The 27,500-nt window shown below is 34.2% G+C and overlaps 2 protein-coding genes across 5 annotated transcripts in view; both read left to right on the forward strand.

Annotated features, from left to right (window-relative positions):
- The window catches only part of Kifap3 (kinesin associated protein 3), a 173,758-nt gene that overhangs the window by 81,029 nt on the left and 65,229 nt on the right, over positions 1-27,500 (forward strand). For all 4 annotated transcript variants that reach the window (XM_063253658.1, XM_063253661.1, XM_063253660.1 and 1 more), the window contains one exon: positions 23,798-23,898. In XM_063253658.1, coding sequence (XP_063109728.1) covers positions 23,798-23,898 — 101 coding nt within the window. The remainder of the gene's footprint in view (positions 1-23,797; positions 23,899-27,500) is intronic.
- LOC100718945 (RNA-binding protein 39-like) lies at positions 15,044-18,320 on the forward strand. Its single transcript, XM_063253662.1, is given in 2 exon segments — positions 15,044-18,009; positions 18,012-18,320. Coding segments are annotated over 2 exon segments (1,566 nt in total). The 5' UTR covers positions 15,044-16,658; the 3' UTR covers positions 18,227-18,320.

The following is a 27,500-nucleotide window of genomic DNA, read 5'->3' on the forward strand; positions in this document are numbered from 1 at the left end:
TGCACAAGGCTCTGCTTTCATGAGACCCAGAATTCGCTTCCTAAGGTTCCACTGCCAGGTACTGTCCACTGAGCATTAGGTTGCAACTTCTGAATTTTGGAGAAACATCCTATAGTAGAAAGTCTTTGTAAAGTCATATTTTTATTTTCTGAAATATTTTCTTGAATTTAATCCCAAAACATAATTGAAATTTTTATTGAGAAACAGTGTGGTGTGGTGATTAAAGCATGAACTTTTAAAAGCAAAGTGATTGTTGCAATGCTTTATGTATGTAGCTGTTACTTTTATTATCATTCATTCACCTTTGCTCCTCTGAAGATAATTAGACAGAGCTTTAAATACTGTTTCTGTACCCAAGCATTTCTCTTGCTGAAAGGTCCCAGAGCACTATGTAGTTATAATTTCTATATATAATTCTTCTGTTTTCCTACCCTAGACCCTGTCCTTGGCTGTCACTTCTCATTTCTTTTATACTAGCAGCATTGGCATAGCAGCAATTTTCTTCTCCTGTAATGATATATTTCTCATCTCCTGTGGTCTTAGAAACTGACAACTGAATTTATTTGAATTGCATGTATTTTTAAAATGAATTCCAAATGAATACCCTAAGGGATCTCTTCCTAGTAATGTTCTTGAGCTTTCTGCATGAAAATTGTAACAGTTCGTTTGACTGTGAAGAAACCTGTTTTACTTGTTACTTGCTGTGTTCAAACAAATTGTATTTAGTATATAACTGATTTTCAGCATTACATTTTTTATTGTACAAGTTATATGTATAGAAAATTAAATCAGCAATTCATAACACAATAAGCTAAACTTCTCAATTTAGGTTTCAGTGATATATTTAACATGTCATGTCCGATGTTTAGCTACTAAGCTTATACAAACGGTAAGATAAAGTACTATAAAGCATATGAATTTCAAAGATTTAGAAAGTAGTCAGGCATGGTGCATTCAGAAGGTTGAAGCAGGAGGATCACTGAGAAGATTTCAAGGCCAGCCTAACCTGCACAGTGAAACCCCATCCAATAAAATAGAAAAGTGTAAGGGACTGAGGTGGGAAGGGAAGAACCGGAAGAGAGGGGCGGGAAGAAGAAAGTAAAGGAAAGAAAGGGTTAGGATATTCATTTATAGCAGTGGCTTCCAAAGATTCTTTTAACCTAATCCATACTAAAATATGTTTCACATTGTAGTCGAACAGCTACATACAAATGTGTGATAATATGTATGTGTGTATATCAGTATATATTATTGACAAAATTAAATATTACGTTTTTAATGTATAGAATTTTAATGTATAAAACAAAAATGTTCAGGAAACAGTACTTGCCATATTCTATGGGCAGTGCCTATTTTTTTTTATTTTAGTCCTTTTCATACTTGTTACTATACACTCAGTAATTTTATCTCCTCTGATTTGATATTCAGCTAAAAGCATTAAACTAGAGGAAGTGACTAGAGGTTTTTTTTTTTTTAGTTTTTTCCAATTCTTTAGAAATATCACTTTTTGTTGGATCTTTTTTTAAGCTTTATCATTAATTGATACTTACTGGGTCGAACAGTACTTAATCTAAATTGTTTTAGGATTTTTGAAGGAATGTACCCAGAGCAATTCCATTAAATTGTCATTCAAAGAAAACTCAAAAATTACTTTCTGCAAGTCCACTATCAGAAGAATTCTAGATTGTCTTTACTGAATTAGGGGAAAATGAATTACACATTAAGTAGAACTTGAGTGATCCATTTATATTTTCATCAAGTATGTTCAAGTTGATCCATATATATCAATCATCTATCTATAAATGGGTAATTATATATATAAATTGGGTAATATATATATAAAATGGGTAATTATATATAAAATTATATATATAGTGGGTGATTATTTTTATATAATGGGTAATTATTTCAATATATTGATGTAATATATAATATATATTATATAGATATTAATAAATATTTGTTATTGAAATAAATATTATTTCTATGTATATATAAATAAATAATGGTAACTTAGATTTTTTTTTTGTAACTTAGTTTTAAAAGAAACAAAAACCCAAATGGACTTTTCTAGGGCTACGCTTGCCGATTTTAGCAAAAGTGATTTTTATGGTATTTCCCCTAAGAAATTCTGTCAATTTTAAGTAGATTTTCCTTATTACTTGGGGAACTCATAATTACAAAGTGCTTTTACAGTTTATAATAGATTATTTTAACTAGAGTACAATGAATTGTGAACCTTTTATCCCGTTTTGTGTTTCCTGAAACGTATGTGTAGTACATTGTGACCTTTGCTATTATAAAATGGATGTTGATTACTAAATAATGTTTTCCAAAGTTTATTTGGAAGATGAGCTGCAAATATGTATGTAGAAATTTGATTAATTATTAAATGTAGAGAAGTTGTGTTACAGCTTAGATCCTTTGCCACATGTGTCTCTGAGGAAACAAAAAATTGCATAGAATAAAAAATTTTCTGTTGTTTCATTATGTCAATCAAGCATTCCATTTAGGAATTTTAATTTAGTGTTTTCTTTTGATACCCGAGAGACATAAACTGCTAAGAAATATTAAAGATTATTAGTTGAATTTTTTTATCTTCATTTCACCATGAAAAAGATTTGCATAGTTTTGTTTTTTCCTAAGCACTAAAAAAAGAAGGCAGTATTTTTTCAATGATCTCAAATATTTTAATTGGTTACATGGAAAACTTTATATCTAAATACTCTATTTTCCTTTACTTAAATATCATAAAATTTATTTGTTGTTTTATTTTTTGGTGTGTTACTTTCCTAAAATTTAGGATCCTAAGCTTATTTCTTCTTAGTTCTGCATCAATTACAAACCTTTCGAGTTGAATCATTTCTGTATTTTGACACATAGTTTATGTCTATTAACTTTATGTTGCCATCTGGAGAGATCTAGCATAGCCAGTGCTTTCAGCAAACGGGATTACATACAAATTGAGTTAGACTTAGAAAGCTTGGCTTTATGCAGCTAATTGTTCAATACAACCTATTCTTGTTTTTCATGATGTTAGCTTTTTAAAGGTGTTTAAAGGTTTTTCCCCCCATCTAAAAAGTAAATTGCCAAAAAAAATTCCCTTTGTCAAAAAAACCTCAAGCTATTTGACTTTGATGTGTCTCAAGAGTGTTTCCTTATGTCAGAATATCTCAGATTGGGAGATGGCAAGGAAACTGCTTGTCATAGTATATTCTTCAGTACCCTGGGGAATGTACTGGTTGTATTTCAAAAATAACTCAAAACATGAAATTTTCTTAGTTTTTTTGTTTGATGCTCCAGGCAGATACTGCTTTGGCTTAGTGAGCTGAGTATTTGATGTGCTTGAGGACGATGTTAGCACAGAAGCAAACATGAATACCCTATTGACGAACCTAGTTCACCATGATTTGTTTTTTGTGTGAAGCTTAAGCATCACGTATGCAGAGGCACTGTTTTTAAGAGTACATACTTGATTTAGAAAAATACTGACATATTGCACTGCTGTATAGTTTTGGACAATTATGATTTTTTTTTTATGCTGGCTTTTTTTTTTTTTTTTTTTCCTGTCTAGAAGGATGCTAGTATACAGTTTAGATTACGTTGAGTAACGTTCAGGTTTTTCACAAGTTTTGAAATAACAACTTGATTTTCAAAGGAAGTTAAACTTCAGACAATAAATTGTATAAAATATGCAAGTCCCCCTCATACCTATTTGAATTTTTGCCTTTGTTAAACACGTAAGGCATAGCCAACCTCATAATTAGCCAGATTAAGTAGCTGCTTATAAAGGCAGCTACTTATAGGCAACCATTGCTTTCTACAAATTCTTTTTTCTCTAAGTCTTTCCTGTCCACTAGTTGATTGTAAGGATATAATAGCTACGGCATCAGTTTAAAATATTTTGGTCTCAGGATTCCTTTATACCCTTCAAAATTACTGAGGAACTTAAAGAGCTTTTGATCATATACTTATATCTTTGGATATTTATCATATTTAAAATTAAAACTGAAAATTTTTATTTAGTCATTTTCGAATAGCAAAATGAACCTTTCATATTAGCATAAAGTTTTTATAAAAAAATACCTTTTATCTTTGAGACAAGGTCTTAACTACATGTTTATAGGCTGGCCTTGAACTGACTTGTGTTCCGCAGGCTGACCTCAAATTCATGACTGTCTTCTTGCCTTAGCCTCCTGAGTGTGTCAATTACCGGCAGGTACCACCATGCCCAAAGAAAAATAACTTTTTAATCTAGAAGAGTTGCATTATTTTATATTTAGTCAAGCTCACTGGATTACATCTGGCTCTCATATCCCCCCCTAATCTGTGGTGCTGTCATATGTCATGTAGCTCTAGATAATTCAATTTTATACTTACAAGAGAATGAGAGTTTAAAAACAGGATAACATTTTAAAATAAAAATAAGAAAGTATTAATATTGTTATGAAAATGCTGTGATTTTGTGGACCTCTTTCTGGGCTCAGGGACCACACGTGGAAAGCCAGTGCAGTAGAGCATTCCTTTAAAGCTTTTAGTTCCTACTAAATACAAGCACTCTTGGTGATAACAGTGTACCAGGAGTCTCAAATCAGCTGCTCAAATCCACCTAGAAGTCATCTTTGGTTTGGCTAATATATACTTTCTAAATTTTATATTTGAATATCTAGGCAAAATCTAACCCCTCTTTTCCCACAGGTAACTCTTTGTCTTGTAAACATTTAGTTATATCACTTGCTTTATACTTTGGGCATACACATATTCAGCCATTTACATTTCAGTGAGAATTATGTTTCTCAATTTAATTGGTGCTGCTTTGTGAAGGAGTGGGAGAGATAGGGCATCCTGTGGGAGAACAACAGTAGAAGATCTAAGTGCAGAAGGTTAGCATTGGACAGTAAATTCTGAATAATTAAATGATTTTAATGCTACCTAGCAATAATACATTTTCTTAGTCTGGTTATTGTCCTTTTCTCATAGTTGAAAATTTCATCCCTGTATTTCCTGATCAATAATCATATCCCACTCTCTGTATTCTCATTCTAAGCTCAGGACTTTTCTTTCTATTTTACTGAGATAACTCCCACAAGTTCCTGTTGCTCAGTTTCCATCCCACCTGCATCTGCAACTGTCTTGGCTTTTCTCTCATTGTTATGGATGAACTGGCCCCTGCTCTGACCACAGTCCAGCACTCACTCCTGACCATACCCTTTCTTCTATTCAGGATTCTTGCTCAAACAGTTCTCCTTTTTTGTCCTGCACTGATTTTTCTCTCCATTATCATCCAACTGTGCTGTGTTTCTTCCATCTTAATAAAGGTTATTCTTGACTCTCACTTCCTCTACCTTCCAGCTGTCATATTATTTCTTTTCTTTAAACTCTCCTCAGAAGAATTGTCATTTCCTGACACTGATTTTTTTTCCATATGCATTCATTAATCAGCCAATCTACCAACTGCTGTCCTTGTTTCCCTCTCCTTTTTCTCTCTTCTTTTCTCTTACTATTCTACACACTTTTGAATCTTTTCAAGCTTTCACTTCTATCCCATGCCTCCCACATTAACACTCCATAACTTATGTGCTGGTCGAGTTCTAGTGACCTCCACATTGGTAAGTCCAGTGGTCAGTTCCTAGTTCTCGTACTACCTAACCTTTCAGTGGCATTTGCTACAGTTCCCTTCTCCTTGGTCTTTTTCTCTGTCTGTCCTTAGTCCCCTTAATTCTTCATCTCTTCCACTTAATACTCTACCTATATTGATGATTTCCAAATATAAAGATACATAACCAAAGCCTACTAGCGCATGGATACCTTATTAGCATCCGAGGTTTAACATGTTCAAAACTAAGCTCATGATACCTACCTCACCTTCACCTAAATTTCTTAACTTTCTAATTTAGTAAGTGGTAACTTCATCTTTCTAGTTAACCAGACCAAAATTGGAGCAGTTATCCATGACTTTTTGTTTTTCCCTCCTAGATTACATTACCTATCAGGTAATAGAGTCAACTCCATCTTCAAAATATAACTGCTATCATTCTGATCCCAGCCACCATTATCTCTTTCCTGATTTAATATAGTAGCATCCTATATTTTTTGTGCTTTCACTTTCACTATACATTCTCTTCTCTACACAGCACACAGAGTGGTCCTATTAAAATTCAAGTTTCTTCTCAACTCAAAACCCTCCAGTGACTTCCCAGTTCAGAGAAAGTGACAGAGTTCTTACAGTGGTCTGCAGGGATTTATATATTTTCTGCTGCCTCCTCTTCGCTGTGACTACATCTAATACTCTCTGTTTCTTCTGCTGAGGACACATTGGCCCCTTGCTATTCCTTGACCTCAACAGGCAACTTCTGCATTCCCTCTTTCTTCTTAGAATATTCTTCCCTAGGGTTGGCTTGGACTTTTTTCTTTAAGATGGTGGTACTGGGAATTGAACCCAGCACCTTTAACTAACCTACATATGCAACCTCCTTTTTTCTTTTAAGACAGGATCACCTTCCCGGGCTAGCCTTGAACTTATAATCTACCTCAGCCTTACAACTGTGCACCACAGTGTCTAGCTTCTTCCCTAGTTTTTTTTTACAAGATCTGTTTTCCTGTCTCTTTCAGGCTTTAGTTTCTGATTGGTTATCCCATTGAAAATTTTAAACCATGGCCCCTGAAACTCTCTTTATCAGAGTCCTGTTTTATTTTTCTTCATAGTACTTACTTCATATGATTATCTTAAATATTATCTCTGCAACACCAACCACTGCTACCACCCATAGGGCTGCAAAGATAGTAAGTGCTAATGGGAATAAAAAACTATACCAGTTTTATTCATTTTTGGATTCCCCATGCCTATAACAAGGCCAAGAACATTGTCGATTCTTGGTGCCTGGTAGGTTGCCAAATGGATGAATAAAGGCAAGCAATAAACATCAATAGACATGAGCTTGAGCCTTTTCTTTATTCTTTATGATCTTAATAGCACTATGCAAATCAGTAGATCTTCCCTGAAGTTGTTGTCTTATTTATAAAATGAGAGAATAAAATAGGCCTGTCCCACAGGATTATTTTAAGATCAGATAAGAGAATCAATATATATTTTATAATTAGAAAGTTCCACGAATGTTTTAGTCATAAAGGGAAAGACTTAAACAGAGTAATGTTTGCGGGATGAGAGATCAGAGCACAAAATGCAGTTTTCATTTCTTTTGTATAGTGTTCTAATAAAGAACACGAGTCTGATAACAAGTATATTCAAAGTGTGGTCCACTGACTACCATTTGGTGTGTTGTTATTTATAACTAGCCTAAAACGAGTAAGTCCAGAAATTGAAAATAAGCATTTAGATGTATGTGGTAGTTTCACAAATTAAGATTGTATTTTCTGAATGGAATAATAATTTTTGGACTTCTACTTTGAGCATCTTTTGTTTAATTTCATTTTTGTTATGTGTAACTAAATAGTATTATTCCTTACAGTATTGGAGGAAAAATAAAAAATTGGTCCCCCACCATAGGTAGTTTGAGAAGCACTATTCATATAATTTCATTTCTAGAGAAGCAAACTTTTCCTTAAAGATATTCAAAAGTTCATTTAGTGTTGAATCTCATATCACAAGTTATCTTTCCTTGGAATTCTACCCAAGGTTTTTTTTAAGGAAAAATAAAATGAGGAATTAATAGTGCTATATGCTGATGCTGTTAAGCTTTTTTATATTATAATTATAGCTATAAATCATAATATTTTCATGCTTGACTCTTACCTCTTACGAAGCATTGTTCATGCATAATTAATGAAGCTATGTATAATTTAAAAGTTAACTAATTTAGACATATTTTCCATTAGTCATTAAAGCCACATTGATCAGTGATACAGTACTGAGGACTAGTAGTATGAAGACTTGAGCCATAATTTAAATCTTGATTCAAATTTCTATTTGTATAAACTTTAAGTTTTCCAAGTTAAAAGTTCTATGTAAGTATTAATTTTCATGGCTGGTTTGTGCAGAAACTAACTTTATTAGCTGTAGTAGAAAAATTTTTGTGATTCCTAGATTCAATAGTACACATCAGGACTGTTGCACAGTTTCACATAAATCAGCTCAAAGGTATATGAATTTATAGTAAGACTAATGTTAAACCATATTGTCTTCATCGGAAGACAAATTAGAGTTTCTAAATCGTTCTAAATTGATATAAATATTTTTATATTTTGTGACAAGACCCTGAATTGGTTTTGAGAGTAATAGTGACACCTGATTTATTTTTGCCTAGATTGCATTTAGGTAATCAGAGATTCAGACTATTTTAGTGTTTTGGAAAGATTTCATCAGCATGTAGGGAGTTGGTCAGGTCAAGTGTTAAGTGATAAATGTTTGATGTTTTTCCGGTTTAGACAAGTCTGATTTCCCTTATTGTTGGAGATCACCAGAGCAGATACTATTGGACTCTTAACTTTGATCACACAGAAATTGAAGGTTATTTCCTTTGACCATTCTGTCATATATCTTTAAATGAAAATTGACAGTGTTAAGTTCTGAACACCTTTGAAATTTTCTCATCATGTTAAATTCACTTTTTCCATTATACATTAATGACACACTATTTTACTAATCAACAGCCTCATAAAGTGAAGGAATAAAGAGCCATAGGTTTTAAGTGGCCTTTCAAACTAGTTTATTAAAAGCTGGAAATGATCAGTATAGTTTACATGGAGGAGGAGTTTTCCATTTTTTTGGAAATTAGATTTTTATCATAGTTCCTTTAAAAAATTGAAGTATATTTTTTAAAAAACTTGGTTTGACCTATTTACCAAACATGGAATTTCACACATTTGTCTCAGAATGCAGCTTCTCATAGATTACTGCACTGTTTCTCAGTTTTAATGGGCCTCATTTTGTCCTATAAATAAACCTGCAATTTCTTACCTGATCAAGTGAGCAAACAATAGGGGTCAGATGTGGCAAACCATAACAGAAAGCACATGTCTCCCTGTCAGAGTGAGGTAGAGTCATATCAAGATTGCTTGAAGTTATTAATGGCAGTAAAATTTATGCTTCCTCCTGTTTCCCCAATTAAATCAAGGAGCCTTTTTTCTTAAGAGTCTTCTATTGCCAGCTGGTTCCAATACTGTGTGTGTGTGTGTGTGTGTGTGTGTGTGTGTGTGTGTGTACATTGCCTGTGGTGTCTCCATTTCTAGATGGTAAAATTTGACCAAAGCACATTAAGTCAGTGGCAGTGGACCTATAAGTTAGAAAGCAGTCATCATTATGGGCTTTATTTTGCCTTATCATTTGTACCACAAGGCTGCATAGTCCATAGGATTTATTACAAATAAGTTGTAGTGTTTTCTGGATGTAATCAAAGAATTCCATGAACAAGGTAATAAAATAATTGAAAACACACTGAAAAAATAAACAGCATAATAAATGTGCAGTTGTACACAGTAAAAAAATGAAAATCTATCAAAAATGTTGGATATCAGAGTGCTCCTTTAGTGACTAGCTGTTACTATAGAGAACTGGTTAACTAAATGGTAGATTTACAGTTTGCTTCTCATTGTGTTAAATGTTGGACATAAAATTAATTCATCACAAAATTTGTTATACTTATTTTCTTATTAATCACTTACAAATTGTCATTTTTCCACATATCACTTGATTAAAAATAATGGACTTTTATAAAAGTAGAAAATCATCCAGTGTAGTTGCAGTGTTAAAAATTGATGTTAAAAAAGAAAATTGATGTGATTGAATTGAATATGTATTTTCAGTACATTCTCTAATAAATTAAGTTCCATTATGTGAAAACATATTAGAGATGTTCTTTTATACCTTTAATATATTTTAGTGTACCTTGACATAGATTATTGCTGTTTAATAAGTGTCGTTAAGTCTTTTAAGTGAGTTTAGCCTGTGCATTTTCATTATACTGTATTGGTAGGGTCTTATGGGTTCTAATGTCATAGTAAACTTAAAGACATATGTGATTTTTGAAACATGTTGTATTCATAGTGATTTTCCAGAGTAATATATCACCTTAATGCTGCCGTATTTTAATAAAGATGCTTATATTCCCACTTCTCTTATCTTTGCATGGAGTCTATGTGACTTCAAAGGGACTGTTCTACTTTGAATGAAAACATGGGGAAGAAAGGAATGAGAATCTGGCTAATAATATAGCCCATAACTTGTATTTTTACTGTTTTTACAAAGGGTTGTACTGGTCTGCTCTAGAGGCGGAAATTTGGCCTTGAGTTCTGGTGTTCAAAACTCGGTTTTTGCTTAACTGTGAATGAAAAATCCCCAGTGTCTTACAAAATTAGTAGCAGAATGGTATTTTTACTAATCAGTTTGGAGATGAAAAAATTGAAGACATTTTAAAATTCAAAACCCATCAGCGTATTGTTTTGTCTTTTAATTGGCAAAAAAATGGGTCATGAGAACAGCCTAAAGATATGATTTTTTTCTTTCTGCTCTTTGGGCTGAACTACAGCTGTAAATTTCTTTGAAAAGGAAAAAGGGAGGCAGTGTTTCTTATAAACTACTGAATATATTTTATAAGTGCAGTAATTCCCACAAAATCAGTTACTGGAGTTAATGATCAGTTTGTTAAGGTATTAACTGCACTCAGCTGGGAGTGACCTATTTGAAGGGGGATGGCTGCACAAATGCTAAGATATTCAGTAAAACTTTCAAATAATGATCCAGCTAATTAACGGTGAATTCCTGTGGAAATCCTATGGAAGTACTTATAACCTGTGCATTTAATGGCCAGTGAGTTCATCATGATTCATGTTTATTACCATAAATACCAAAGGAATCATAGTGACTAAGCCATTTTTTTTTCTATCCTGCCCTTATTACTTGAACTGATTTCACTAATCTACCTCTGGTCATTAAGAAACTAATTCTCAAAATAGTCAATCTTTTCGTTGTTCTGCCTGAAATTCACAGAGCCTTTGGTGCCATGCCAGCATGCCAATTGTTGGCAGCCTGTTTTAACTTGGGGTGCCATTAGGGAATAATTGATGTCTATTAGTCTTAAAGGAGACCTTTTGAAATGCCTGCCAGTTTTGTAGGATGTGGAGGAATCATGACTGGTTAGCTATGGTTTATGGTTTCTAGCCATGAATTCTTATGAGAAAATCATACCCTCCAATCCTGTCTTTGTAGGAATTCATTTAGGATATGTAATTTTTTCCCTGAAGTTTATTTTTTTAAGAATTTAGATATCCTAGTGAATGAAGACTATTTATTAGCTTGTAGTAAAAAGTAAGTTCTTAATTTTACTTGGCCCATTCAATCTCTCAAATCACTGTTTATTGCTACATGATCTGTATATCAGCCTTTAAGTAATAATAAATGTTGGCTGCTGGTAAGACTTTATTTTCTGTGCTTGGGTTTAAATGAAAAATCAGGTTATATTTCCAGACATCTTCCCATTCCACATACTTACTTTTGTCCTAAAATACTTTGTCATTTTGTTGTGGCTATCAGCCATCTTCTAGATGTCATGAAGTTATAGACTGCATTTTTATTAAGAAATTAATCATTTATGAGAATAAGATACCTGTGATTATGTACTACAATTTTCATTCATATATTTCACATTCTAGAAAGAAAAGGAAATGCTGTGATTTGTAACACCAAGATACGAATTAAAATCAGGAAAATAACATCTGGGGAACAACAGTATTTATAAAGTATTACATTTTTTGGAATGAAGAGCTAGTTTGAATGAGTATGCACCTTGCATTCCCTAAGTAAATAATAAATGGGGAAAATAGTTGTGCAGGTATTTGTAAATTTATTGTTTGAATTCAGAGGGACTCTTTACCCAGAAAGAATGCACAAGACATCAGCAGTTTGGCTTAGATAAATGTCTGAATATAATATTATGGTCCCTTAGATCTGTCATCACTTCTTTTCACACTTTCCTCAAATAAAAAAAATATGTCTGATGCAGCACCGGACACATTCCTGTTTCTTTGGTCCAGCTGTGTTGAGACCAAACACAAAGGGATACCTCTGTGCTATAGTAAGCAGGGTAGCTAGTTATGAGTTTTATCTCAGACTTCTGTTTGTCTCTTGGTAACCCACCACCACTGTAACCACTACCCACTCTTAACAGTGAAAACAAGTACCATTACAAATATGAAAGCAGAAGGAGAAATTTGTCATTTGTGTGTAGAAGCCAGTTGGGGAGGAGTTCATTTTCTTCTCTCAATTTTTAATAAGGACTATATGAGAAGGAGAGGATGTTGAAGGTGACCCTTCTTAGATAAGGGTCACTTTAGTGGGGCCAGGAGTGTAAGATGACTTGCTAAGCCCATGCATTTGGAATAGCAGAGCTTTATAAGAAACTGACTGTAAGCAGATCCCTCTGAACCCATCTAGCTGACCCCAAAGAAATCTTGGTTGCTTCCCAAATGTACTTGACTTCTAACCATACTTTTTTTTTTTTAATTTTAAAAAGGAAAAGTTTCAGAACACGATATTAGGGGGTAACAATGGTATATACACTGTGTATCGTTGTCTTCAATTCAGTTACTCAGAGTACAGGATATCTACACTGAATTGTCCAAACAATACTAGTACTAACTTTGCTCTTCAATGAGCTCAGAAAAATTAGTAGTGTAACTACCTTAACTATCTTTTGTGTGTACAGTTTCTTTCAGCTTCTCACACTAGTGAGACAATACAGTGTTTACACATTCGTGTCTGATGTATTTCATGAATGAGTATGGTCTCAAGTTACATCCATTTACTTATAAAAGTCTCAAGTTTATTCTTCTTTATGGTTAAGTAGTACTCCACTGTATAAAAATACCACATCTTTTTTATCCATTCCTCAATGGATGGGCATTTAGGTTGTTTCCAAGATCTGGCTATTACAAATTTTGCTGCTATAAACATGGGTGCACATATATCAGTGTGGTATGATGTTCTCAATTCTTCTGGGAAGATAGAAGAAGAATAGCTGGGTCAAATTGGATGTTCAATCCCAGCTTTTTGAGGAATCTCCACACTGATTTCTGCAGTGGTTGCACGAGTCTACGTTCCCACCAACAGAGGAGCAAGGTTCCTTTCTCCCCACAGCCCCTCCAGCATTTGTTATTGGTTGATTTCTTAACAATAGCCATTCTTTCTGGGATGAGATGGAACCTCAATGTTGTTTTAATTTGCATCTCTGGAATGACCAGAGATGTTGCCTGTTTTTTTCATATATTTGTTTGCAGTTCGTATTTCTTCATCTGGTAAGTGGATTGGGTCTTTAAATTTGGGAAGACTAATATTTTTTAGTTCTTCGTATGTTCTCAGTAGTAATCCTTTGAGAAACAGCTGGCAAAGATTTTCTCCCACATTGTGGGTTGTCTTTTCACTCTATTGGTGGTTTCTCTTGCTATGCAAAGCATTTTAGTAAGATGAGACCCCAAGTTGTTAATTCTTTGTGATAGTTTCTGTGCAGTTGAGGTTTTATACTCATAAATTCTTTACCTACACCTGTGTCTTCAAGAGTTTTACCTACTCTGTCTTCCAGCAGATTTATTGTTTCTGTTTTAATATTTAGATCTTTGATCCATTCCAAATTTAGTTAGCGCATGGTGAAAGATAAGGGTCCAGTTTTAATCTTCAAATATGCAAACCCAGTTTTTCCAGCACCATTTATTAAAGAGACTTTCTTCCAGTGAATATGTTTAGCACCTTTGTCAAAGATAAAGTGGCTTAATGAGTCTGGAGTTGTTTCTGCATCTTCTAATCTATTCCATTGGTCTTCTAATCTGGTTTGTTGTTTGTTTGGGTTTTTTTGTGTTTTTGTTTTGTTTTTGCCAGTACTGTGCTGTTTCTGTCACAGTACTTTTATAGTGCAATTTCAAGTTAGGAATTGTGATATCTAGTCTTACCTTTGTTGCCCAGATTGCCTTTAAAATTCTAAGTCTCTTCTGGTTCCAGATGAATTTTAGGATGGTTTTCTCTAATGCTGTGAGATAAGTTCTTGGAATTTTTATTAGGATTGCACTGGATCTGTATAACAGTTTTGGAAATCTGGCCATTTTCCCTATACTGGTTCTTACCTAAGAGCAAATGGAGAGGATATCTCTCCATTTTCTAGTATCTTCTTCAATCTCCTTTTTTGTAATACTATAGTTTTCAATGTAGAGATCTTTTACATCCTTCATTAGATTGATTCCTAGGTATTTCATTTTTTGGGTGCTATTATGAAAGGTATTATTTTCCTGATTAAGTCTGCCAGGTTTTTAGTGGAGTTTTTGGAGTCTTCTATGTAGAGAGCCGTGTTATCTGCAAATAATGATAGTTTAACTGCTTCCTTTCCTATCTTATTTCTTTTATTTCTTTCTCTTGTCTAACGGCTCTGGCTAAAGTTTCCAGACTGTGCTGAATAAGAATAGAGACAGTGGGAATGCTTGTCTTGTTCCTGATTTTAGAGAAAAATCTTTCAGTCTTTATCCATTTAATATGATGGTGGCTGTTGGTTTGTCATAGATAGCTTTTATCAGATTGAGACAGAAACCATCTATTCCAATTTTCTGTAGGATTTTTATCATAAATGGATGCTGCACTTTGTCAAAAGCTTTTTCTGCATCCATTGAAATGATTATATGATTTCTTACCTTGGCTCTGTTAATACAGTGTATTACATTTATTAATTTATGTATGTTGAACCATCCTTGGGTCCCTGGGATGAATACCCAGGTGCATAATCATGGTGCATAATCTTGTGATGATTTTTGCTATATTCTGTTTGCCAGTATCTTAGTGAGGATTTTTGCATCTGTACCCATTAGGTAAATTAGCCTGTAATTTTCTTTCTTAGTTGGATCCTTCACTGATTTTGGCATCAGGGTAATGCTTATTCGAGGAATGAATTTGGAAGTAGTGCTTCCCTTTCAATTTCATTAAAGACTTTGAGAAGTAGTGGTGTTAGTTCTTCTCTTAAGTTTCTTGTAAAATTCAGCAGTGAATCCATGAGGGCCTGGGCTTTTCTTTGTTGATAGGTTTTCACTTACATCTTTAATTTTATTGATTGATACTGGTTTAGTTAGGATGTTTGTATCTTCTTGATTCAGCTTTGGTGATTCATATGTATCTATTCATATGTGTCCATTTCTTTTGTATTTTTCATCTTGTTAGGATACAAGTTTTCAAAGTGTAGGTATAGATGATCTTCTAAATTTCTACAGGGTCTGTTGTGATTTCACCCATTTCATTTTTAATTGCATGAATTTGAGTTTTTTCTTTCCTTTTTTGGATAAGGTTGGATAAAGTTCTTTCTTTCAAAGAACCAATTGTTTCATTCAAATATATTTTTTTGGTATTTTTGTTTTTAGTCTCCAAAGCATTAATTTTGGCTCTGATCTTTATAATTTCCTTGCATATATGAGCTTTTGGCTTAGCCTACGCCTCTCCTTCTAGAAGTTTGAGGTTCACCATTAAGTTGTTCATGTGTGCTTGTGCTGTTTTCCATATATGTGTATTGACTTCTATAAATTTCTCTTTTTGAACTGCTTTTGTATCCCATAAGTTACAGTATGTTATATTATCATTATTATTCAACTGTAAAAACTGTCTAATTTCTTCTTTAAGTGGCCCACTGATTGTTTAGGAGAGTGCTATTTCATTTCCCTGTGTTTATGAAGTTCTTGTGGTTTCTTTTGCCATAGCTTTCCAATTGCAATGCCCTGTGGTCTAATAGTATGCATGGGATAATTTCAGTTTCTTTGCATTTACTTAAACATATTCTGTGAACCAGTATGTGGTCTTGTTTTGGAGACTGTCCCTTGTATAGCTGAGAAAAGTGTACATTCTGATGTTGTAGGGTAAAACACTCTATAGACATCTACCAAGTCCATTTGTTCAAAAGTTTGGTTCAGTTCTGACATTTCATTATTGATTTTTTTTGTCTAGTTAATCTTTTTGATTTTTCATGTCCATTAGTATTTGTATTATATTGTCTGATGCACTAGTATGTGTTGCATCTATATTTATGATTGTTATTTCTTCCTTCTGGATTGTTACCTTTACAAGGATAGTAGTGGCTTTCTTTATCTCTGTTAATCAGTCTTGACTTGAAATTCACTTTGTCTGCAAATAGAATAGCTACTTCCTATTTTTTCTGGGTTCCTGTCTCATGGAGTATTGTTTCCCATCCTTTGACTTTCAGTCTGTGAATTTCTTTTTGAATTAAATACTTTTGTATGCAGCATATTGTTGAATTTTGGTTCTTGATCCATTCTGCCAGTGTCACTTGACTGATGAATTGAGACCATTAGCATTCACTGTTATAACTGAGATATATTATCCTTGTCATATTATTTTCCAGTTCTTGGCTCCGCTGATCTTTTTACCCTTCTAATTGTTTGCCTTCTCTGGTGTATTCCTTGTGTTGGGGTTCATGGAACTGTAGTCCTTATCTCTTTCTAGAATGTCCTTCAAAACATTTTGGAGTGCTGGTTGGCTGATTATAAATTTCTTCAGCTCTTCTTGGTCATGGAAGTATCTTATTTCTCCATCAATTCTGAAAGATAGTTTTGTGGAATACATCAATGTGGGCTGAAAGTTGTTTTCCTTTAGAAGTTGGAACACTTGGACTTTCTGAATAGGAGCACTACAGGCGTCCGAAAGCCCGCACAGGTGTTTAGAGAAAATGGCAGACGATATTGATAAAGCAATGCTTGAGGCTCCTTATAAGAAGGATGAGAACAAGTTGAGCAGTGCTAACGGTCATAAAGAACGTAGCAAAAAGAGGAAGAAAAGCAAGAGCAGAAGTCATGAACCAAAGAGAAGCAAAAGTAAGGAAAGAAAGCATAGTAGACATAGAGAAAGGAAAAAGAGCAAAAGCCGTGAACAGCAGCAAAGCAGAAGCAAAGAAAGGAGACGGAGCCGCTCAAGAAGTTGAGATCGAAGATTCCGAGGCTGCTACAGAAGTACCTACTCCGGACTAAAATTTAACAGTGCAATCCGAGGAAAGATTGGGTTGCCTCATAGCATCAAATTAAGCAGACGACATTCTCAAAGCAAAAGCCCAATCAGAAAAGACAAGAGCCCTCTGAGGGAACCTATTGATAATCTAACTCCAGAGGAGAGAGATGTAAGGACAGTTTTCTGCATGCAGCTGGCAGCAAGAATTCGATCAAGAGATTTGGAAGAGTTTTTCTCCACTCTTCTAGGAAAGGTTCAAGATGTAAGGATGATTTCTGATAGAAATTCCAGACGTTCCGAAGGAATTGCTTATGTGGAGTTTGTTGATGTTAGTTCAGTGCCTCTAGCAATAGGATTAACTGGGCAACAGGTATTAGGAGTGCTAATCATAGTTCCAACATCACAGGCAGAAAAAAACAGAGCTGCAGCAATGGCAAACAATTTACAAAAGGGAAGTACTGGACCTATGAGGCTTTATGTGGGCTCATTACACTTTAACATAACTGAAGATATGCTTCAGGGGATATTTGAGCCTTTTGGAAGGATTGAAAGTATCCAGCGCATGATGGACAGTGAAACAGGTCAATCGAAGGGATATAGATTCATTACATTTTCTGACTCAGAATGTGCGAAGAAGACTTTGGAACAGCTTAATGGCTTTGAACTAGCAGGAAGGCCAATGAAAGTTGGTCACATTACTGAACGTACAGATGCTTCTAGTGCCAGTTCATTTTTGCACAGTGATGAACTGGAAAGGACTGGAATTGACTTGGGAACAACTGGTCGTCTCCACTTAATGCCTAGACTTGTGGAAGGTACTGGTTTGCAGATTCCACCAGCTGCACAGCAAGCTTTACAAATGAGTGGCTCTTTGGCATTTGGTGCTGTGGCAGATTTGCAAACACAACTTTCCCAACAGACTGAAGCTTCAGTTTTAGCTGCAGCTGCCTCTGTGCAACTCCTTGCAACACAGTGTTTCCAGCTGTCTAATATGTTTAATCCCCAAACAGAAGAAGAAGTTGGATGGGATACAGAGATTAAGGATGATGTGATAGAAGAGTGTAATAAACATGGAGGAGTATTCATATTTATGTTGACAAGAATTCTGCTCAGGGCAATGTGTATGTGAAGTGCCCATCAATTGCTGCAGCTATTGCTGCTGTCAATGCATTGCATGGCAGATGGTTCGCTGGTAAAATGATAACAGCAGCGTATGTACCTCTTCCAACTTACCACAACCTATTTCCTGATTCTATGACAGCAACACAACTACTGGTTCCGAGTAGACGATGAAGCAAGACATAGTTCCTTATGTACATAGCTTTTTTTTCCCTTGAGAATTCATCTTTTATTTAGGAAAAAAAAAATAGAAGAGGCAAAAAAAAAAAAAAAAAAAACACCTCTCCTTGACTTGAGAGTTTGTGCTGAGAAGTCAGCTGTTATTCTGATGAGCTTTCCTTTATAGGTGATTTGTTTCTTTTCCCTAACAGCTTTTAAGATTCTAGGAAAGTGGAATCTTGACTATGATCTGCCTTGCTGTAGATTTTTTTTCCGGGGGGGGGGGGGTTGTTCTGTATGCCTCACTTATCTGAATATCAAATTCTTTTTTCTCTACCAGGGAAGTTTTCTGCCATGATGTCTGAACATTTTCTTAATGTTATTTGTGGTATTTTCTGCTTTTTCATTGACTCTAATCATTCTTTAGTTATTTTTCTTTGTCTCATTTAGCAGCTGCTAGATTGATTTCTCTTGCTGTTTTTGAGAAATCTTTTTTTTTCTTGGTCACTAACTACACACCTGTCTTTATTATCTGAGATCCTGTCCTCACAGTGGCCTTATTTACTTTCAATGGAATTTTTATTCTTCTTGATATCTGCTTGAATCTGCTTTATGGATTCCATTTCTTTCCTAAGCTGAGCTTCCATAATTTTCTTAAGCTCATCTATTTTTTTGTCTGTATCTGCTCTAACATCACTAAGCATAGTCCTTATTTTGGACACCATCTCTGTAGTTATCTAAGAGATTATTTCTGATTTCATTTTTTCCAGAGGCTCATTCAGTTGTTTTATTGTTACCACTTTAGAAAGCCCTGCTGGGAGCCTTTCAGATTGTCTCTCCTTATAGCCCCCTGGATTTACCTTTGGTGAACTGGATGTATGGGGTTGCATCTTGTTTAAGTGTCTTATCATTTTCTTTTCTTGTTTAAATTCATTTCCTAGTAAATTGCAAGTAAATTGCATATGATGTGTTGCTTTATTTCTAGTATTTAGAACCCTTAGGTAATGTCTTGGTTACTTTTCTCTTGTTGTTGAGACAAAATACCTGATACCCAAAGTGAAGCAAGAAAAAGTTTATTCATCTCACAGTCTTGGAGAATTCAGTCCATACTCAGCCGGCTCCAAGCTTTAAACGACAAGTGCTAAAGGGCAAAAGAGGGAAAGTACTCCTGCCACCAATCCCAGAGCTAGACAATGACCCAATCACAAATGCTAGATTCAGCCACTTCTATGATTTTATGAGGCTTGGGGGGGGGGGGACAGCTGAACACAAACCATAACAGACAATGACTACTTCTCTGGAGTATGTTCCAGGTGTAGCTAATTTTTGGGTTTTGAGTCAGCTGGAAGATCTTACTACTTCAGTTTATTGTTTGACCCAGTCCCTGGTTCTTTGGCACTGTGCCACAATATTTTCTATGACCCTTAGTCAATCTCAGTCATCGAATACCAGAACCAACCCCTATGTAGAACAATTATGTCAGTTTTGCTATAGTGGTACCAATAGCATCAAACACAGCCTAGAAAATGACAAACTGAGCTAACCCTTAATTTACCACTTTTAACCATATAAACTAGATTTATGGTTATATAACAATCTAAAACACACCAGAAAATTATATGCAGTATACAATGATATATCAATTGATATGCCTATTTTACCCTCAGGGCTTAAAATTTAAAATAGTTTTTGGAGAAGATAGAGAATTGGAAGAAGAAGAGATGAGATATAAAGTTGGAGGACCAAGGGGGATCACACTAACTTTCTACACCAATTTCTACACGGAAACTGGCGTAGAAGACTTGAGGGAAAGAGTAAGGGAAAAGATTAAAACATTAAACAGAACACAACCACAGAGAGGCCAGAAAACATGTTCACACTTACATAAAAACAAGGTCAAATAATAAAGGAGAAAGAAAAGGAAAAAAACATACAAAACAAATGAGAGAGAGGAGGCAGAAGACATGAGGGAAAATAGTCCACTTCCATGTTTGTCCAGGTTTGTCTGTGCTTTTGCTGGCAGGCAATCTATGGAGACACAGTCCTGATATGTAGCTTTTTGGCAGGATGGTGGGTAATCTCAATAAGCCTGCACTTTCTGGTGGAGGCCAGTCAGTTACATTTGGCTCACTGCCTTCTGACCCATTCCGTGGGTCTGAACCATGCTGGAAGCCACTAGAAGGAGCCAGCCACAGTTGGGAGTTTTGATCTCAGGCTGCCCATCTCCATAATGTTTCTAGGCCAATTGTTTTCTCCCATGGTCATAGTGAGACCCTTGCGGTCACCACCAGTCAGTGCAGTCCTTCACGTCTGCTGCTCCCCTTCACGTCCCCTCCCCGCCTCCACTGCTGCATCTCTCAGCAGAGGCTTCCAGGTCACCACCTGTCACTGTCACCATAACTACCTCTGCAGGTTCCATTCGCTTCTCTCACTCAGTGAGTCCCATCTCAAGAGAGAAGGTGCTGCCAGCTACATCCTTCATTGAAGTTTCTCTCTTCATTCTCTCCATGGGCTTCAATTCACGCATTCTTCCTGGGTGCCAGCCACCCACTTTCCTCCTCCTTGTCTTCCTCATGTTGCTATATTCCAGCCTCTGAATGGTGACTCTGAGAGTACTTTGCTGCTTAGCACTCTGCCATCTTCCCAGAATCCCTCCTAACTATAGTTTTGAGGCTAGAAGAATACATTACAACATGTGCATTAGGAACTTACGGTAATATTATTCTAACGGTAAGACAAAATGTTATTTTTGACCTACTAATGACAATAAATTATATCTATTGAATTAGTATACTACTATCAGACTGATAAGTGCTTTGCTAGGAGTCTCCTAATCCTTGCATAACAAACTTTTGAAATAAAGACATTATTCCATTTTTATAGATGAAGAAACTGAAGTACAGAATTTACATAGACTACAAAGCCAGATAGCTAATAAGTGGCAGAACCACAAATTTAATCTGCCTGCCTCCAGAGCAGTTTTGCCCCTGCCAAGAACATTAATCATCCATTGGAACAAACTATCTAGACACAGACACATTCTTCTATTTCATGTCTGAATTTCATCTCCTTGCTTCTCCAGCCTTTGTACTTTCTTTCTCAAGAGTCACAGATCCTAAAACATTTCTTCTAGTAGCATCTGCCTCCTGTTCAGTGTCCTAACGAATAATGTTGCGAACATACTTATCTGGCATTGTTTTGGTTTTTGTGTTAGTTTTTTACGGTCCTGGGGGTGGAGAACTCTAGGGCCTCATGAACACTAGGCAAGTGCTGTGCCACTGAGCTGTATCCCCAACTGTTTGACATTATTGATTTCACTTTTTCTGCTGTCCCTTGGAGGCTTATGAAAAAAATATGTGCATGGGCTGTATAAGTCAGTGCTAGGCTTGAATCTCAGATTCACAGCTGTGTTCTTTTTGAAAGAGTTACAAACCCAGCTGGTATCATTGCCTAGTGTCTAAGTCAAAGAATACTACCTACCTCTTCAGTTGTTGTCAAGGCTAAATCTAGAAAATAAATGTTGAATACATGGCATAGGAGTAATGTCATTGTTTAGCCCTTTCTCTTTGCCCTTCTCTCAAAGAATATTGGTGTTAGAAAGTATAATCGTCTCATAGCCTTGTATCCTTAAGAGTTTCTGTTTCTTTTAGTCCTTTAGTTTTCAGCTAAGTTCTGACTAGTCTTATTTTAGGAAAAGAGAAATTTGGGACATGTTAGGATTATTTTGCTTCTGTGTTTTTTTTTAAACAGAGAATCACAGGTAGAGAAGTATTATGATTGTATGGGGAAGAATTGCAAGGTGGTTTTACCTTTGGCCATGAATATGGAGAGAAAAAGAGAAAGAACATATGAGCAAGTGCACAGTTAGGACTGGTTGCAGTGGAACCACTACATTTTTTGCAAGTAGTTACTTAGTTTTGCTATAGAGTATTTTGTATGGGAACTTTCTCTTACATAGTACTCACCAGTTTATTATAAATTTCTATAACATTAGGATTCCTCACCTCTTGTGTCATTCATATATATATATATATATATATATATATATATAGTACAAAGAGAGAGAAGACAGAGATATACATATATATAGTACAAAGAGAGAGAAGACAGAGAGAACTGGCATTATTGTCCTTTAAAGGGAACACATATTTTTTAATGGCAAATCTTTATTTCCTCTCACTTTATATGTGTGATGCACCAACTAAAAACATTGGCTTTGGAATCTTTTTTATTGACACCAGCAGCAGAAAGACTCCTGAAGCCTAGATGAAAAGCTTTCTATTCTGTTTCAATCTTAGCCCCACATTGGATTTTAATGTTTGATGATTTACTTTGATATTGAAGAATCTTTTATATTGGTTATTGATCTCTCTTTGTTCTTTTTATCATCAAGTAAGTTGCATGGCTTCAAAATCTACTTTTCAGTGAACCCATTGAACATTTGAAAATATTTTCAAATAATATTTTATGAAAATTAAGTAGCAGTACTAGAACTTACCAACAGATAAACCAGAAAAAAAAATGCCCTCCAAGAGAGGGAAGCAACTGATGTTCAGAATGTTAGTTCACTTTAGTATCCTATTTTAAAAGATTTTATAATAGTTCACTTGCTTAAGAGAAACACACACACACACAGTACTTCTATTTGACCATTGGAAAACTATTTGACCAAGACCTAAGATAGTTGCCTCTTTGAGGGAATAGAGTTGAATTATTTTAATTTTTCACCTTCACATTCTTGGAAATTTGTGTAAATATGTTTTCCTATGGGAAATGTGCACGAGGTTTTGGAATAAGTGTAAATGAATGCCTTCAACAATGTAAGCATGATTTATGAAAATCTTACATAATTGCTCTGATCTTAAATAATGTTACAGGTGAAAATTACGTAGTTTGTCCCTACTCGTATTGGAAAAAGTTCATAATTTTTGCATTACTCTTTCCTCTAAATAAAATTCTCAACCTCAAGTATAAATATTATATCTTCTATAGCCATTGACTTATTAATATTCACCCTTAAGATTTTGCATATGACTTTCTCTGATATATCCTAGCTTTATATCTAGGCAAGCACTCTTATCATTGAGCTATACCCCTCTCTCAGAACAACCTAATCTCAGAAATGCTGAGATATTCTTTAGACTATGCTTAATTTTGCATTTTATAGTCATGTATGTTTTTATTTTACAAATAGTTTCTATTTCATCTTTTGAATATTCCCAGTTTTAATTCATAGAAATTGTATGTACTTTTTGTTTAATATTTCTTATACATTGTTATTGTTAAGAGATTGTATTAACCAGATGTTTTGATAAAACACTAATGATGAGGAAGTTATTGACCCACTGTCTTTTATTTTGCAATATGAAAATGGTGCATTTTTAGGGTTGAGGCTAGTTTTTCTCCAAATGTATCCCTGAAAACATTAGTGTGCTCCAAGCTTTGGATTTGAATTAGGGAGCTCCAAATATTTTCCACATTAATGTGTAAGGATTTTACTCAGTAGTTTAAGTTTTAGCATATTAATTTGAGTATGTGCAGAGCATGTGTGTATATACTTAAATGTATCCATTATTTTATTCTTAGGCAACGAAAACTACAAACAAATAGCAATATGTGTGCTTTACCACATAAGTATGGATGACCGCTTTAAATCAATGTTTGCATACACTGACTGTATACCACAGGTAAGTGGTTAAGTGTTTTAACACTTAAAATATGTTCTTTGTTTTGCTTTCTTCTCCTGATTTTTAAGATCTAATTTCCTTAAAAATTATTATTATCACAAATATAAATTTGTTACAGAAAATTTAGAAAATACAGAACTGGGGATACATCTGCTAGCAGAAAACTTGCCTAGCATACCCAGCGTCCTAGGTTCAATGATTAGCACTTCACTAAAATAAAGTACAGGACTGTGACAAAATGAGAATAACTTTCTGTTACCCCAATCCAAGAGACAGCTATTTAAAATTTGGTATACTTTCTTCTATAGATTTAAAAAACGTAATATATTGCAATTCTATTGTCTATATAATTTTGTGTATTGCTTTATTAATAGATCATGCATATACTCCCATTGAATACTCTACTAAAGTTTTTTCCAATATGTAAATGTATTGTTTCCTGAACATTAATTAAATATTGTTAAATTATATGTTTAGATTTTCCTAGCTTATCTCATAAAAACATAAGCAAATGCTTTTCTATATCTATAGATTTTCCTTAAGAACACTTATGTCTTTGACACATTTTGATCACATTATGTTCTAAGAAGGGATACATTTATATATCCAACTATGATTTCACTTTTAACAATAGTAATTATTACTGAGTCTTTAACAATATGGTATTTTTCTGTTTTACATTCTCATGAATATCGGTTACAAGTATTTCTCAATTGTCACATGCCTTTTAATTTTGTTTGTAGTTGATAGTTTTGTATTTGTTTTATTTTAAAAAGCAAAACAAAAATATAGAAATAATACAGAATTTCAAAAAAATAACAGTAAGAAATCAACACTAGTTAATATATTGCATATTACTATCTTTAATAACATTGTTCTCAAGAACAATTTTTTCCTACCCTCCCTCCCTCATTCCTTTCCTATATCTTTTCTCTTCCCTCTGTTCTTTTTCTTTTTTCTTTTTTTTTTTTTTTTTTTTTTTGTGTGTGTGTGTGTACTAGGGATTGAATCCAGAGCATCATACCTACTAAACAGATGTTGTATCACATTCTCAGCCATATTATTTGACACAGCATTTTAGTAAGTTGTCCAGGCAGATCTTAAACTTGTAGTCCTCCTGCCTCAGACTCCTGAGTAGCTGAGACTGTAGTAGGCATCCACCACCATTTCTTCTCTTTTTAATATATTCCACATGGTAGGTCTGTTTGTTTTGAAGAAGCCTACTGACTTTTTTTAAGTCTGTTTTAAGGTTAGAGATTTCATATCTGTGTAGTTGTACTCTTAGGAATATTTATATCCATGGGATCAACATTGTGCGATTAGTCATCACTAAACCAAGCTCCACTAATGTGAATATCTGATGATTGGAACACTAACTATTCTGCTTTTTAACATTATATTTTTATAATTTCCTAAAGTAGAAAAGCAAAATCACATTTCAAAGGGTGTGCTGAAGTATTTGATATATATAATAATGTCTCATTACATTAATTCAAATTGACACCCTTGATTCCAAACTAATGGGACAGGAGTAAGATGGAATTTGCCATTTCTGCATTTTAAAACTTCACATACATGCAGTTAAAAAGAAAACTGATGAGCTCTCAAGGATAATTTCTTAGCCTTTCATATCAGGTGCAAATTAATATAATTGTTTATAAGAAGCAGACATCCTTCAAAGAAAATACAGCACGCCTTACTAACAAGTCAGGCCTTACAGAGATAGGAGTGTCAGACTATAACCGATTCAAAGCATAATCAAATTCTTTGTCAAACAGGTTTTCAATAAAAGAGTAGCCATGTCAAGGGGAGATTACAGATGATTTACTACAGTCTCGCTCCATCTGTTCTAAAGATTTCTGCTTTGGCATTTCAAAGAGTGTTGCTTTTTCGATCTCATTTAGTGTCAAAATTTCATTGACTACAGGATATGAATTGGAAAGCAGCCAAAAAGAAATACAGTTCTTGCACAGATTCATTGATTTATCACATTTAAATTTTTTAAAGAACAATACTAAATAAAAGAAAAATGAGTCCAAATTAAGAAGGAATATAAAGCTTAACTGCATTGCATCTTGAATTTGGTGTTGTCCTAGCCTTTTAGAATGTATAAAGTCAAATATGAAATATAAAGCTTTATGATTAATAAATAATAACCATGTTTAGACTACTTCTTAGACATCATTCTTATTGCCATTTAAAAGTTTGTGTGTACAGCTTCGCCATACAGTTTCAATAACAGAATTCCTCCATGTTTTCTTGCCAGACAGTTTTCTAACATCAGATATGTCAGCAGTGGAATTTCCAGAACATTTATAATCTGTATTTCATGAACAAAATTTTCCAAAACACATTTAGGGCTCAAGGTTTTTTAGTTTATTCTAATTTCAACTCTTATTGGAATACTGACGTTATGCACCAAATTATGTTGTAAATATCCTAAAGCTGTTTAGTATAAGGCAGTATTTTGAGAAAACTAAATAATCTAGAATGTTTGTACCTAAAGTGCCATCTAGCCTATAACTTACACTTCACAGTGCCCAGTTTTTACATGATATTTAGGCAAATGTTGGCGTGATTTTATTTATACCTAATGCCAAGTTCATTGCAAAATAAGAGAATGATGGAAAGCAAAACAGAAATTAGGTAAGATTTCTTTTCCTTTCAGAAGTACTGTTAGTAATCTCTAATGAGGCTTCAACTTTACTATTAACAGCCTCTGATTAACCTGCTTATTAAAGAAAGCCATATCAAGTTTGAGTTGAGAGTTAATATTTTATTTCCTTGAATTATGCATATTAATAATTATTTAGTAAAGATCTTCAGGTATTGTTTATAACTGTTGTCAAAAAGAAACCTAAAATAACTTTGAATGTAGGAAGGCAGAGGCTCAGTTGTATTGAACAATAATTTATATGATCAAAAAGAATGCGGGAACATGATTATTCTTCATTTACATCTGATATTATATATCGGCTTTATAAACTCTAAGTCACTATTCAAAATTAAGATACTCAGTAAAACATTATCTTTTTCATCATTTTAACCCACTCATAGCCTATTTTAAATATTACCTTTCTTACATAGTTTGTGTTTTATGAAATAAACCTATAATTAGAGTTAATTTTTTTAAAAATTTAACATCAAGAATAGTTGACAATACATAAAACAGCCCTGCAATATTTCTCAAAATTGTACTGCTTTGTTGTCTGTGTACTTTATTGTCTCTAATTACCAATGTACTCTTAATTTTCTTTTCTCATTTGTCACTATGGCAAAATTTGGGGACCAGGTTGAGTGTTGCTTTGTACATGGTCGTAATGGTCTCAGTAGGTAGACTGTTTCAGGTAAGCATATGTGGGATAGCCGGGAGTTAATGGTTGTATTCTAATAATAGTTAAAAGTACACATTAACAGTTCATTGTTATTTAGACCTCTGTATGTTTTGTTTAAATAGGTGCAAATGCCATCCAGATGCTTATAAAAGTATTTATTGGCAGTAGAACAGCCAATCAAAGTACATGGTTAGGTAGTGATGTCATGGTGTTATTTAATATTTTACTCTAGAACAGTGTGCAGGAGTCTTCGTGGTGATCCACATG

This window comes from Cavia porcellus, unplaced genomic scaffold (genome assembly GCF_034190915.1).
Source record: "Cavia porcellus strain 051 isolate PalLab524CR breed Dunkin Hartley unplaced genomic scaffold, mCavPor4.1 scaffold_7, whole genome shotgun sequence".
NCBI lineage: Eukaryota > Metazoa > Chordata > Mammalia > Rodentia > Caviidae > Cavia > Cavia porcellus.